The sequence below is a fragment of the Solanum dulcamara genome, chromosome 6, assembly GCF_947179165.1.
Source record: "Solanum dulcamara chromosome 6, daSolDulc1.2, whole genome shotgun sequence".
In the NCBI taxonomy this organism is placed as follows: Eukaryota; Viridiplantae; Streptophyta; class Magnoliopsida; order Solanales; family Solanaceae; genus Solanum; species Solanum dulcamara.
In genome coordinates, this window is record NC_077242.1 from 76282013 (window position 1) to 76294812 (window position 12800).

The 12800-nt window shown below is 37.5% G+C and overlaps 1 protein-coding gene across 4 annotated transcripts; it reads left to right on the top strand.

Moving 5' to 3' along the window:
• Positions 1–160: 160 nt before the first annotated feature.
• On the top strand, positions 161–7456 carry LOC129891597 (protein FLX-like 4). 4 transcript variants are annotated; one of them, XM_055967009.1, is made up of 5 exons: positions 161–291; positions 1740–1959; positions 5314–5921; positions 6457–6596; positions 6844–7456. In XM_055967009.1, exons 3-5 carry the CDS (start codon positions 5386–5388, stop codon positions 7101–7103), a joined length of 936 nt encoding a protein of 311 aa, XP_055822984.1. In that variant the 5' UTR covers positions 161–291; positions 1740–1959; positions 5314–5385; the 3' UTR covers positions 7104–7456. The 4 variants fall into 4 exon arrangements, with proteins under 4 accessions (XP_055822984.1, XP_055822986.1, XP_055822982.1 ...); XM_055967011.1 differs by having other exon boundaries at positions 5366–5921; XM_055967007.1 differs by lacking the exon at positions 1740–1959.
• The last annotated feature ends 5344 nt before the right edge of the window (positions 7457–12800 follow it).

Here is a 12800-nt window from a genome sequence, read left to right on the forward strand (position 1 = left end):
TAGTCACTATATATAACCTATGATTTTGATTATTTTTTATATAAATAAAACATGACTATATTTATTATAAATTAATTAATTTATTGTATATATTTAAAATTATCCATACCTCATAGTTAAGGGACTAAAAGTGCAAACTTCCTAAGAAGTAACTAAAAAGGTATACAAACATATTGTGATATTTTCTTCTTCAAGTGAAACAACAGAACCCTCAAATGCCTCTGTACCCTTTCGCAATTTTGCTTCTCTGATAGAAATTTTTTCCCTTAACGGGCTGTTATTAGTATAAAGGTATGATCTTTTTCTCTTTTGTTCATCTGGGTATGTTTTAATTTGATGAAAAAAATCTTTTAATTTTTTCAGCCATTGTTGAGAAACTAAAGTTTTTTGTTTTCTTGTTCTAGTCTGTTCTTGTTGATTTAGGTTTTGTTTTATTAGGGAGATGAAATTTGTTTACTGATTAAAATAAGTGATTGTGTTTATGTTGAAATGTTTCATCTTTTTTTATGTCATTGATTAAGTAGGGATGTATAGCTTTGTTTATTTGTTTGTGCTCTTTTTGATTTTCTTGATCTTTTTTTATGTTCTCTCTGTTTTGCATTTACCCTTTTGGGTTTTCATCCTGAAAAGATTTGTTTTTTGGATAACCGTGGTGTTCGGTCAGCTTGAGCTATACTCTGTCCATCAAGGCCTTTGGATAGATAGGTAGAAATCGTCTAGTATTTTTTTGTCTTTGTTGGGATTTGAACCTGAGACCTAATGGTTTATGAACAGTCTGTAAGAAGAAAAAAAAGAAGGGGTGTGTGTTGTTGTAGCAGTTGGTGGGGTTGGGTGTTTTCTTTTGGAAAGTCATTGTGGAGGCAATGGTAGTAATTTAAGAGTTTTTGATGCATGTTCAGTTTGTTTGTTTCTTGAAATAGGAAATCGGTGCAAGTGTTTGGGGGTTAGTAGGTTATGAACAGCCTGCAAGTAGAAAAAGTGCGGGAAGGGGTTGTTGTTGTTGGTGGTGGGGTTGAGTGTTATCTTTTGGAAAGTCACCTTGGAGGCGATGGTAGTAATTTAAGAATTTCTGATGCACATTCAGTTGTTCGGTTTCTTAAAATAGGAAATCGGTGCAAGTGTTTGGGGGTCGCTGGGTTATGAATAGCATGCAAGAAGAAAAAGCGCGTTAAGGGGTTGTTGTTGTTGCTATAGTTGGTGGGGTTGAGTGTTTTCTTTTGGAAAGTCATTGTGAAGGCAATGGTAGTAATTTACGAATTTCTGATGCACATTCAGTTGTTCGGTTTCTTGAAATAGGAAATCGGTGCAAGTGTTTGGGGGTCGCTAGGTTATGAATAGCATGCAAGAAGAAAAAGCGCGGGAAGGGATTGTTGTTTCTGTAGTTGGTGGGGTTGAGTGTTTTCTTTTGGAAAGTCATTGTGAAGGCAATGGTAGTAATTTAAGAATTTCTGATGCACATTCAGTTGTTCATTTTCTTGAAATTGGAAATCAGTGCAAGTATTTGGGGGTCGCTAGGTTATGAATAGCATGCAAGAAGAAAAAGCGCGGAAAGGAGTTGTGTTAGTTGGTGGGTGTGGTGAGTGTTTTCTTTTGGAAAGTCATTGTGGAGGCAATGGTAGTAATTTAAGAATTCCTGATGCACATTCAATTGTTCATTTCTTGAAATAAGAAATTGGTGCAAGTGTATTTATCATCCTGATAGATTAAAGAAAGTTTGCTATATTTTTTTTGATTACAAGGGAAACCGCAGCCGCTACCCTTTTGGTGCGCATAGGGTAAAATCCCCGCTCCTATGCAATAGCTCGCAAACCACATAGGAGAGATAACCCATACTAGGCAAGCCTGGTGCGACGAGCTCGACGCAGAAGGCAAACCCTTAGCTTTCGCTGGCAAGGGGTTTCGAACTTGAGACCTCCAATATGGAAGTTCCAAGCCCAAACCACTGGGCCACCCCAAAGGGTAAAGAAAGTTTGCTATATTGCCTCTTGGTCTGGTAGAAAACGCAGTGATTGTTATTCGTTGATTGAACTGTTGCTTTGCTCAGCTGTAAATCTTGGACATGAACTAGTTTGTTCGATCATGAATTCTTGTTGACTAAATAGTTATGGATGACTTAGCCATTCCAATTCGAATCTACTAATTGAATCCAATATTTTTTCCACCAAAAGTCGTATCTTCCTGCTTCCTTTTCAGGTGATTAAATATATGTTTAATCTCTCAAGCTCTGCGAGGAACTTTCTTTGGGGAAATAACCTTAGTAGCTATGTTACTCAGACGCTTCAAGAATGTTGCTGCATCCGTGTTGGATCCTCTTAAAATGCACTGCTTTTGGTGGATTCGACACGTACCCAATGATATTTTTGAAGAGTCTGAGGCTCTGAGCAACATAGTTTAGTAGTCTTCTTACTAATAGTTAGAGGCATTAGCTTCAGATGCCTATTAGACTTCTATATTACTACTTATTAGAAGAGGCTACAAGCATGCAGGTCTTTGTATGCTAAGGGTAGTTTCAATATTCTTTTTTTTAATGTTTTCTTCTTTAAGATTTTGTATTTTACTGCTTTATATATGTAGAAAATGACGTAAAAAGTACTATAAACCACAATAATTATCTTAAAATATTTTAAAAACATATAAAAAATTGGTTGGCTTCAAATTTCATCCGTGTAACATGAATTAAACAGAATAAGTAAAATATGTTGGACCCGTGCTACGTATCTAGTCTAGTCTTGCTTCTTCAGATTTAATAACCTTGGCCTCTTCTCTTTCCTGAATCTCGATCTTTCTCTTCTATGTATGTATGTATGGTGTTCTTCACTTCATCTTCTATAGTGCATGTATCAAAAGCATACATAGAACTCCTCTGCCTCTTCTCTGTGAGGTATGTCTCTTTGTTTTTTTCTTGGTTTATTATCTTTTTCTTTTTGGGTTCTGTGTTGGGTTTCTAATGGAAGAAGACCCAATTCTTTGTTTTCAGTTTTTGGTTATTATCTTTTCCTTTTTGGGTTTTGTGTTGGGGTTTAGATTTCTTGGCATAGCTCAATTTGTGACCCTAAGTCAAAATTGCAAAATTAAAGAGAGATTAATTCTGGTCACAAAAATTTGGTGTGGTTAGACCACCAAGTTAGAAAATTGGGAGGGACGAAATGGACTATTATCAGTTATCCACTTATCTACTATCTAGGAAGTTAAATAAAAGAGATTTTTGTTTAATCATGAATTAGTGAATATTGTGGTTTACAGGGTATGTGTACTTTTAGTTTGCGGTCTCCTTCTTCTTTGTACCTAGATTTGCTGCATTTGAGCCGAGGGCCTTTCGGAAACAACCTCTCTACCTTCATGAGGTAGTGGTAAGGTATGCATACATTCTACCCTCCCCAGACCTCACATGTGGGATTTCACTGAGTATGCTGTTGTTGTAGTATACTTTTAGTTTGCAATTCAGCTTATTCTCTTAATGTATAGTTTGGTTGACAATGCGTATTTTTAACCGGAAAATCTTAGACTTTTCCGTCGTTCATGAACTCCTATTTATTACATCAATTAGTATGCCATGCCGCTCTATATGTTGCTTTCTAATATGGCCCCTCCAGATTTGAAGAGACATTCGATAAATATGATCCAAAAGTTTTTTTTTTCAAATCTTGAAATGGTAAACGTTGTTCCCGAAGTCTAGAACTTTTCGACTTTGTTTTCTTAATTTTCCCCCATTCACTCTGCACTTTGGAAAATGTCTATTTGTCTTTTGTCTCTTTTTTGTTTCAAATATAAGTACTAGCATTTACCAGTATGATGAAGCCATGGACATTATTCCAAAATGTCTATGAATTATATCTTTTGATTAGCTATCATGCAATATTGGCCATTGCCCTCTAGTTGATTATATAAAGGAAAGCATGAGCATTGAGCAGTAAGGGCAGTGCCTGGTCCTAAATTTTTACTGGCATGAATATTGGTTAGGGTAGATATAAATCCATTAGCCTAGCTAGCTAAACATGGTGCAACTTCTTGACATTTATCGAGGTGCATCTTGTCGTTGTGTAGCTATGTAAGCAGGTCTGAGTTTTCCAAGGATGCCTGATGCCATTGTTATTACTCCCTCCAGTCAAAAATAATTGATGTTTCAGCCCTTAAAAGTTGGTCCAAAATAATTGATGTTTTACTAAACCAAGAAGGTATTTAATTCTTTACCCGAAATTTGTCCTTGATACATTCCTAATCCGGTAATCCCGATGATCATTATGTCAACCTAAAAAGAAAAGAAATCATACTTAAGGTTATTTTAGTCAAAAACCTTCCTAATTTTTAGGAGTAAGTGAATTCCTAATTCATGTGTCCAAGCCTAAAACATCAATTATTTTGGACTGGATGGAGTATTTATTTAATTTTAGTGAAGCGATTCTAGTAGAGAAATGATTCTCTCAGGTATTAGTACATTAAATCTGTATTTCTTCTCATTGTGTATATATGCTAGCAAGTTGCTGAAGTTCCTTCGTCATCCTTGGCTCCCTATTACTTGTAATCCCGAAAGAGCCACCAAGTGACTGTACATCTGTCGTCTTCTCTCCCTCAATAAAAAAATTGAAGGTTGTGAAGAAACCACATTGACAGAATGACTAACCTCATTATCTGATTCTCCGTCACTTAGCTGCAGCTTGTGCCTGCCTGCTAAGTCATGGTCGTTTCTGTTCTGAAATGGTTAAATTAGTAGGCACATAGCTGGTGTGATAAATAGTAGTTGTGGTATTTCTCAATTAGCTTCTTGTTTGTCAATTTCTGTTACTATCTCACACCTTTTTGGTGTTGTAAATGTTCCTTTTTTCAAAATGCTTTGTATAGTATTTTGCCATGATCTCTTCACTTCAGTTATTTCTTTTTTGATCTGCTTTGATGTACTTTTCCTTGAGCTGAGGGTCAATCGGAAACATCATCTCTATCTCCCAAGGTAAGGGTAAGGTCCCGAACACTCTATCCTCCTCGGACCCCACTTGTGGTATTACACTGGGCATGTTGTTGTTGTACTGGTATGATTTATACTACAGGTAGACTCTTGTCTGCATAACTTTTCCACAACCCGAGAAGTGCACTGTTTTAGTTCTATTACCCTCTGTTTTTTTTTTGATAAGGCGTCCTATTAGCCTCTGTTAAAAGGTTACGCTGCTTGTTTATGATGTCGATCTTCCCCAAATTAGCATTGCTTACCCTTTTTCCTTAATTATTTATGATTCATAGTATGAAAAAGCTCCTAACCTAGAATTGGTAAGCTGCAGTTATTGAAAATAAAAATCTCAGTTTATTTTCTCTCCAAAGCAGGTTAATACTTCCTAATTATTGAAACCTTAAAACAAGTAATCGCCCTTTGTAGTTCTGGGGCCTGGTGAATAGATGGCTTCCAGAAGAGAAGTACCAGCATCATATGGACGGTCACTACAAGCTCCAGGAATGGCGCTTCAGGAAGAATTGGCTGCTGGTCGCCGCCGCATTGATCCATTTCCTCCTCCTGGGCTTCGGGACAACAGATTTGCTGCTCGGGCTGCAGAGCTAGAACACCTTGCTGGAGACCATCATCGGTTGGCAGCTACATATGTTGCCTTAAAGCAGGATCTTTCTGCTGCTCAGCGAGAAGTAGAGAAACTCAGAGAACATATAAGAAGTACTCAAACAGAAAGTGACATCCAGGTCCGGTTGTTGCTTGACAAGATTGCCAAGATGGAGGTGGACCTTAGAACCATTGAGAGTTTGAAGAAGGATCTGGAAGAGGCCCATTTTGAGGCACGAAGCTTGGTATCAGCCAATATGGAACTGAGCGGAAAAATACATCATGTTTTGCAGGAATTGGAAAAAGCTCGTGCAGATGTCAAGAAGCTACCTGAGATGCATGCTGAACTTGATTCCTTAAAGAAAGAACACCAGAAACTGCAGTAAGTCGAAACATCTCTTTTACCAACCTTCCTCCAGGAAAACCACAGGTCACTACTATTTAGTTGTCTTGACTTGGTGTGTAGGTGGAAGCATGAACAAATTCCTTACCCATTAATTACCCTCGAAAGAGCTTCCCCTACCCATTACACTTGAAAGGGTTTGGTTGACTCTTCAAAAATTTGGACGGGTGCATGTCGGATACTCCAAAACTAGTGTATTTTTGGAGAACCCGATACGGGTGCGGCAACATTTTGGAGAGTCCGGCAACATAGGTGTATGGCTATATATCAATCAACTATGCATCATTTCCAATCTAGTCGGGTTGGCTTTACAAATTCTTTGTATACATGTCGCACCTATTTGCCGATGTGTAAACGTCCAAAATTCACTTAAATATAATATTGATTGGAATTGTTAGGTTATAGAATTTGGATCCTGCCATGTTGATAAGATGTCTATATGACTGCATGCCATGTGAAGCAAAACTCGCTGGATTCCGTAATCATTATTGTTTTACTTTATTGGAACATGCAGCAAGACCTTTCAGTATGAAAAAGGTTTAAACATAGAGAAAGTTGAGCAAATGAAACTCATGGAGAAAGAATTGATTGACATGGCCAACGAAGCGGAGAGATTGCGTGCTCAGGTGGTAATTGCCGAGAAAAGAGCTCAAGGTAATCAGTATGCTAATATTCAGCACATCAACATTATGATAATTTGGGCTCCTATTCTGTATCTATTGTTCGTTTTGAGTGGAGGCTCTATCGGATACAACCTCTCTACCTTTTAAGGTAGGGGTAAGATCTGCGTACACACTACCCTCCCTAGACTCCACTTGTGGGATTACGCGGATTATGTTGTTGTTGTTGTATTCTATATCTATTTATCATAATACATTCGGAGTATTTTCATGTTCCGTAGGTTTTGATCCTTATGGTCACCCCTACATGAACTCAAATCCCATATATCCAGCTCCTCCTATGCATCTACTGGCTCATGTAGATAGTTACCAGAGATCTCATATCCCAGTGGCTCTTGGTGCTATGGGAGATGGAACGTATCCATATGGAAGTAGCGTGGCTGTAAGTGATCAGGGCGGAATGGGAGCTCCACCTCTCCCTGGTACTGGTGGCAATGAAGCATGGGGAGGAAGTCATGATGCTCCACAAGCCAGGGGCTGAATTTTCTGCTGTGTGTAGTTTTGGTCTGCTTGGCTGAGGTTGAATCTTCGAGATGTCAACCAGTTTTGCATCCGTGGAATGAACTTTAATCCAAATTTAGTAATGCCATTATTTTTCGCGTTCAACTTAAGAGGCTTTTTGCAGCTCCAATGTAAGATTTATAGGGCTGAAACATTAGTTTCATGAGACTAGAGAATTGTACATTTCAGTATGTCAACTTAGTGTACCTGCACATATTATAGTCCATGGAATGTTTGTTGTTTTATGGATCATTAGCAAAAGGTGCTTCTTTTTATGTGCGGACGGTCCTTTGGAAACAACCTCTTGACAAGGTAGAGATAAGGTTGCGTATACACTATCCTTGTTAGAGTCCACTTGTGGGACTATATTGGGTATGTTGTTGTAGCAAAGGGTACTTTTCATGTATGTTTATATGCGGTTACTTGGGCTTATAGTCCTTCAAAAACGACCTCTCTATATTTATAAGATAGAGGCAAGGCTGCATATATACTATCTTCTCCAAACTACACTTGTGAATTATATTAAGCATGTTGAATTAAAGGGTACGTGTTTTCATGTTATGTTTATATGCAGTTACTTGGGCTGTTGCTTCTTCGAAAACGACCTCTCTATTTTCACAAGGTAGGGTAAAGTTGCATATATACTATCTTCTCTGGACCCTACTAGTGAAATTATATTGAGTATGTTGTTGAAGCAAAGGGTTCGTTCGATTTGTGATGTACATGCCCTTCAAAACTAATTTGCAAGTAGTTTTTAAATAAAGATACATATTCGGGTCAGTTTGCATGCACTTCGACAATTTCAAAAGGTAGAAGTGGAGCTATGCTTGGTAAAGGGGTTCAATTGAATTTTCATCATAATTTTTTTTTCTTTACATACATTTCTAATACTTTCTGTATCTCCAAAATACTCTTCGTGGAATCTACCTTTAAATTATACAATGTCCTGTATATTCCAAATTGTCAATAATTTTAGTTATATAGGGTTGTTTGGTACGGAGATGCGATGGATACAGTTATCTCGCTACATATATAAGATAATTTATTCTATCATTATAGTAGAAATGATAAAATAAATAATCTCACGATTAACTAATATGCCTAATCAAGCGGATAAAATAATTTTCCATTTTATTTCGAGATTATTATTCTTGATTTTTCATACTAAACGACCCCATTGTAGAAGTCACCCCAAACAATTTTGAAGAAATTATTATCTTTTATCCTTCGTGCCAAAACCTTTCGACCCCAAGAAGCCATTGTATACTTTTCTGAATTTTCCTATTTGATTTAGTAAGGGGAAATACGCCCTCTATTAATTGTTTCCGAAATGTTGATTTTTCAGTCTGCGCTAAGGTAACAACAACATACAAGTGAGGTGTGGAGAGGATAAAAGTATACACAAATTTTAATTTTATCGTATGGATATATAGCGATTGTTCCTTGAAAGACGCTCGATTCAAGTAACTCATAATAATGCAGTTTGAAAAAGAGAATACTAACACTAAATAAGACATAACAAACAATAGAGAGACTACATTTAGAGCAAAATAATGTGAAAATTAAAGCACTCAAAATATTTGATAATAACCAAAATACCGTGAAAATCAAAGCACTCAAAATATTGAAAATCAAAGGACAAGAAACTACGAAAATAATATTAATATTACTGAAATACAAGGAGAAAGAGAATACCCTTAGTAGGCGGAAAAAAAAGAAGTCGAAAAGAGCCAACTAGCTTTGAATGCGAGTGACATTTCACCTCTAACCATAACTCATATTGAATCTTCAATATATTTATTTTTTATTTTATTTTTTCTCTGACTTCGAAAATAATACCTTTTTTGGTCAGTGAAACAAAAAAAAAGAATTTAGAAAAAATAAGAAATAAAATTTAAAAACAACACCCAAATGAATCGGATCCAGAATTATAAACTTATAATTAATCTTTCACTTGTCACGACCCGAATTCGGGTGTGATGGCACTCATCTCAATCCACCGAGATAAGTCAGCCTAATACCCAATGAAAGATAGATGCGGAAGAAAAAGAAATAAATCCAAATCTAACTTAACCGAAAATAAGTAAAACAAACTCAAACTCCCCCAAGATTGGTTGTCACGTGTACAAGCCACTAATTTATTATCGAAGCACGAAAAGAAATACAGTCACAATGTCTTTGTCTCTAGAATAGGACTAAAACATAAGAAACGAGCAAGAGGTGTCCGCTAGATAGATGTAACAGCTACCTCGACACTCGGAATGATAATATCCTCAGAAGCGGTAGTAAACTGTAGGAGATCAAGCAGGCCTGTGCTCACAACCTACACAAGTGTGGAAGCAAGGGGTGAGTACCAAACAACACGGTACTCAGCAAGTGGATAACTAAAACTAAGCAAAGCTTAATAGATACAAGTACTCCTGTCCTCCCAACCGAACCTCCTTAACTACAACCTGCATAAAATCAGCCCAACTCTACACTTGTACAATAACAACAGTAATACAGTCCACAAATTCTCATCAATGAATCATACCAAGTCAAGTTCAACATACACAGAGCAATATAGGGGTAAACACAAATTCACAAATGTCAGAAAGGTGCAATGCAATGCAATAAAATGATGCATGTCTGTCCTATCGGTACACATCCGCTGAATCACAATCCGGAACCCATGGGGGACATTTCTGTCCATGTAACCTGCCACGGAGCGTGTGGCCCGTCCCCTCAATATATATATCTTGCCACGGAGCGTGTGGCCCGACCCCTTTATTTCATAATATCTGCCACGGAGCGTGTGGCCCGACCCCTTTGTTCATATTACCTGCCACGGAGCGTGTGGCCCGACCCCTTTTGTTTCATATCATTTTCAGTATCAACACAATATGTCAGAACCAGTGCAATCAATTCATGTTCATATAATTCACGATAATAACATGACAACCACAATAATTTTTCATATCTCACATCAACATAGTCATTTCACATGTCCAAAATCACAACATATCAATTCCACCAATACATGTCATTAGATCACCATTTTATACCCTCATCTCCATTTTTTTTTTTAAGGTCAATCATACAGTCAATAATCCAGTCCAATTTTTTATTACTCCCTAGTATATATGACACGGAAATACAAGCATCTATAAGCTTAAACTGAGGTTTAGAAATTCACTTGCCTCAAATAATCAAGAAATTACTTCGGGACTTGAGCCTTCCCTTTTCGTTGGGCCTCCAAATAAGTATAATCTAATCAAATAAATAACCACAATAAGATTTCAAGAAGAACAACCCCCATATTACTATATGTCTAACTTAGACTCAATCTATAGTCAATTTCCTAATTTGGATGTCAATTAGTATATCAAGTCTCATAGCCTTAAATTTTAAGCTTAGGGTTAAGTCCCAATTTCTCCAAATATATAAAATCTAATGATCTTCATTTAATACAATACACCTAATATTTAATTACATATATCAATACTTAAATCATGGAATGATAACTATAAGAAAATCCGAAATCAAAGCTAAGGTACACAAAGACTACATCTAACCATGTAAATGAATATTAAACCACCGAATTAGACCACAAACAAACATAAAAAAAAAACTATTGTCAATAAATCAATGATCCATTCTGTAGCATCTTAGCCTAATAATTATCCCACAATTATTGTCCAATCATTACCCATAGTTTACCACTAATATTCTAGAAATTTTCCAACATAACTCGTGCAGCAATTCAATTCTTCTTATTTTATTTTTTTCCTTCTTAAAAACTTGAACTAACAAAGAATATCATAGTGGATGAAAAGTCAAAAGACATAAAACTATGCAAACTAATTGATATGCTCTAAATCAATGGATTTTATTTTTACCTCGAGAAATCGTGGTTGCTCTTCGTCTTTCAAGACAGGCGACAGGTGAGTTTCTGTTCTATTTTTTTTTTGTAAAAGTAATTAGATACTAAAAGTGACAAACCCTACTAACCTATTTTAATAAATAAAGTGGTTTAAGATATTAACTAAACTAACACTTTAGTCCATCAATTAAATTAGTTATCTAAAGTTACCCCTTAACTAATTAACCTAGTTATTGAATAGTCCAAATTTATATTTTTATTTTATTTTATTATTATTATTATTATTATTATTATTATTTTTTTTTTTTTTGGAGAGAATATTTTATGGAAGAGAGATTACTCATTCTCAAAATGACCAAACGGGTCATTACATTATCCACCACTAAAAATCATGTTCGTCCTCGAACATAAAGAAAAAGGAGGTACCTGAAGCTTCGAAAAGCTGGGGATATCTAGCGCGCATATCAGCCTCTGTTTCCCAAGTCGCCTCTCCGACGGAACGGTGCTTCCATTGTACCTTCACTGAAGCTATCTCCTTGGTTCTAAGCTTACGAACCTGCCTATCTAGAATGGCTATAGGTTCCTCCTCAAATGTCAAGTCTGGATCCAACTTCACTGAATCGAGTGATAACACATGAGACTCATCCGGAACATACTTCCGAAGCATAGAAACATGAAACACATTATGCACAGCCGATAATCTAGGTGGTAAGGCCAATCTATAGGCCACCTCTCCAACTCGCGCCAAAATCTCAAATGGGCCAATGAAACGAGGGCTGAGCTTGCCCTTTCTCCCGAACCGCATCACGCCCTTCATGGGAGACACTCGAAGCCAAACATGATCACCCACCATGAACTCCAATGGTCGAACTCTCCGATCTGCATAACTCTTCTGTCTACTCTGGGCTGTCAAGAGTCTACCCTGAATTCTACGAACTTGCTCCATAGCATCTCTAAGCAAGTCTGTGTCTAAGGAGTCCATCTCAGCTAAGTCAAACCAGCCAATAGGAGATCGACACCGCCTACCATACAAAGCCTCAAATGGAGCCATCTGGATACTGGAGTGATAACTGTTGTTGTAGGCAAACTCCGCTAGGGGCAAGTGTTGATCCCATCTAGCACCAAAATCAATAACACAAGCTCGCAGCATGTCCTCCAACACTTGGATTGTCCGCTCGGACTGACCATCAGTTTGTGGGTGAAAAGCAGTACTCATATCAAGTCTAGTGCCCAAACCATGCTGTAATGCCTGCCAAAAGTGCGAAGTAAATACTGAACCTCGATCCGAAATGATGGATACTGGGACACCATGAAGCCGAACGATATGGCTAATATACAACTGGGCTAGTCTATCCGCGGTGTACCTTACCTTAACTGGAATAAAATGGGCGGACTTGGTTAGTCTGTCAACCACCACCCATATAGAGTCGTAGCCACCAACGGTGGGAGGTAAACCCACAATGAAGTCCATGGTGATCATTTCCCACTTCCAAGTGGGAATAGGCATCCTCTGACTCACACCCCCAGGCCGCTGGTGCTCACACTTTACCTGCTGGCAAGTCAAACACCTGGATACGAACTCTGCGATGTCCTTCTTCATACCGCACCACCAATAGTGCTGGCACAGATCATGATACATCTTGGCCGCTCCTGGATGGATGGAATACCTTGAACAATGAGCCTCTTCCAAAATAAGTCTAGTTAGGTCACCCACCTTAGGCACACAAATTCTGCCGTCAATCCTCAGTACACCTTCCGAATCAAGTATCGCCTCCTTAGCTTCACCTCTTAATACCTTGTCTCGAATGATACATA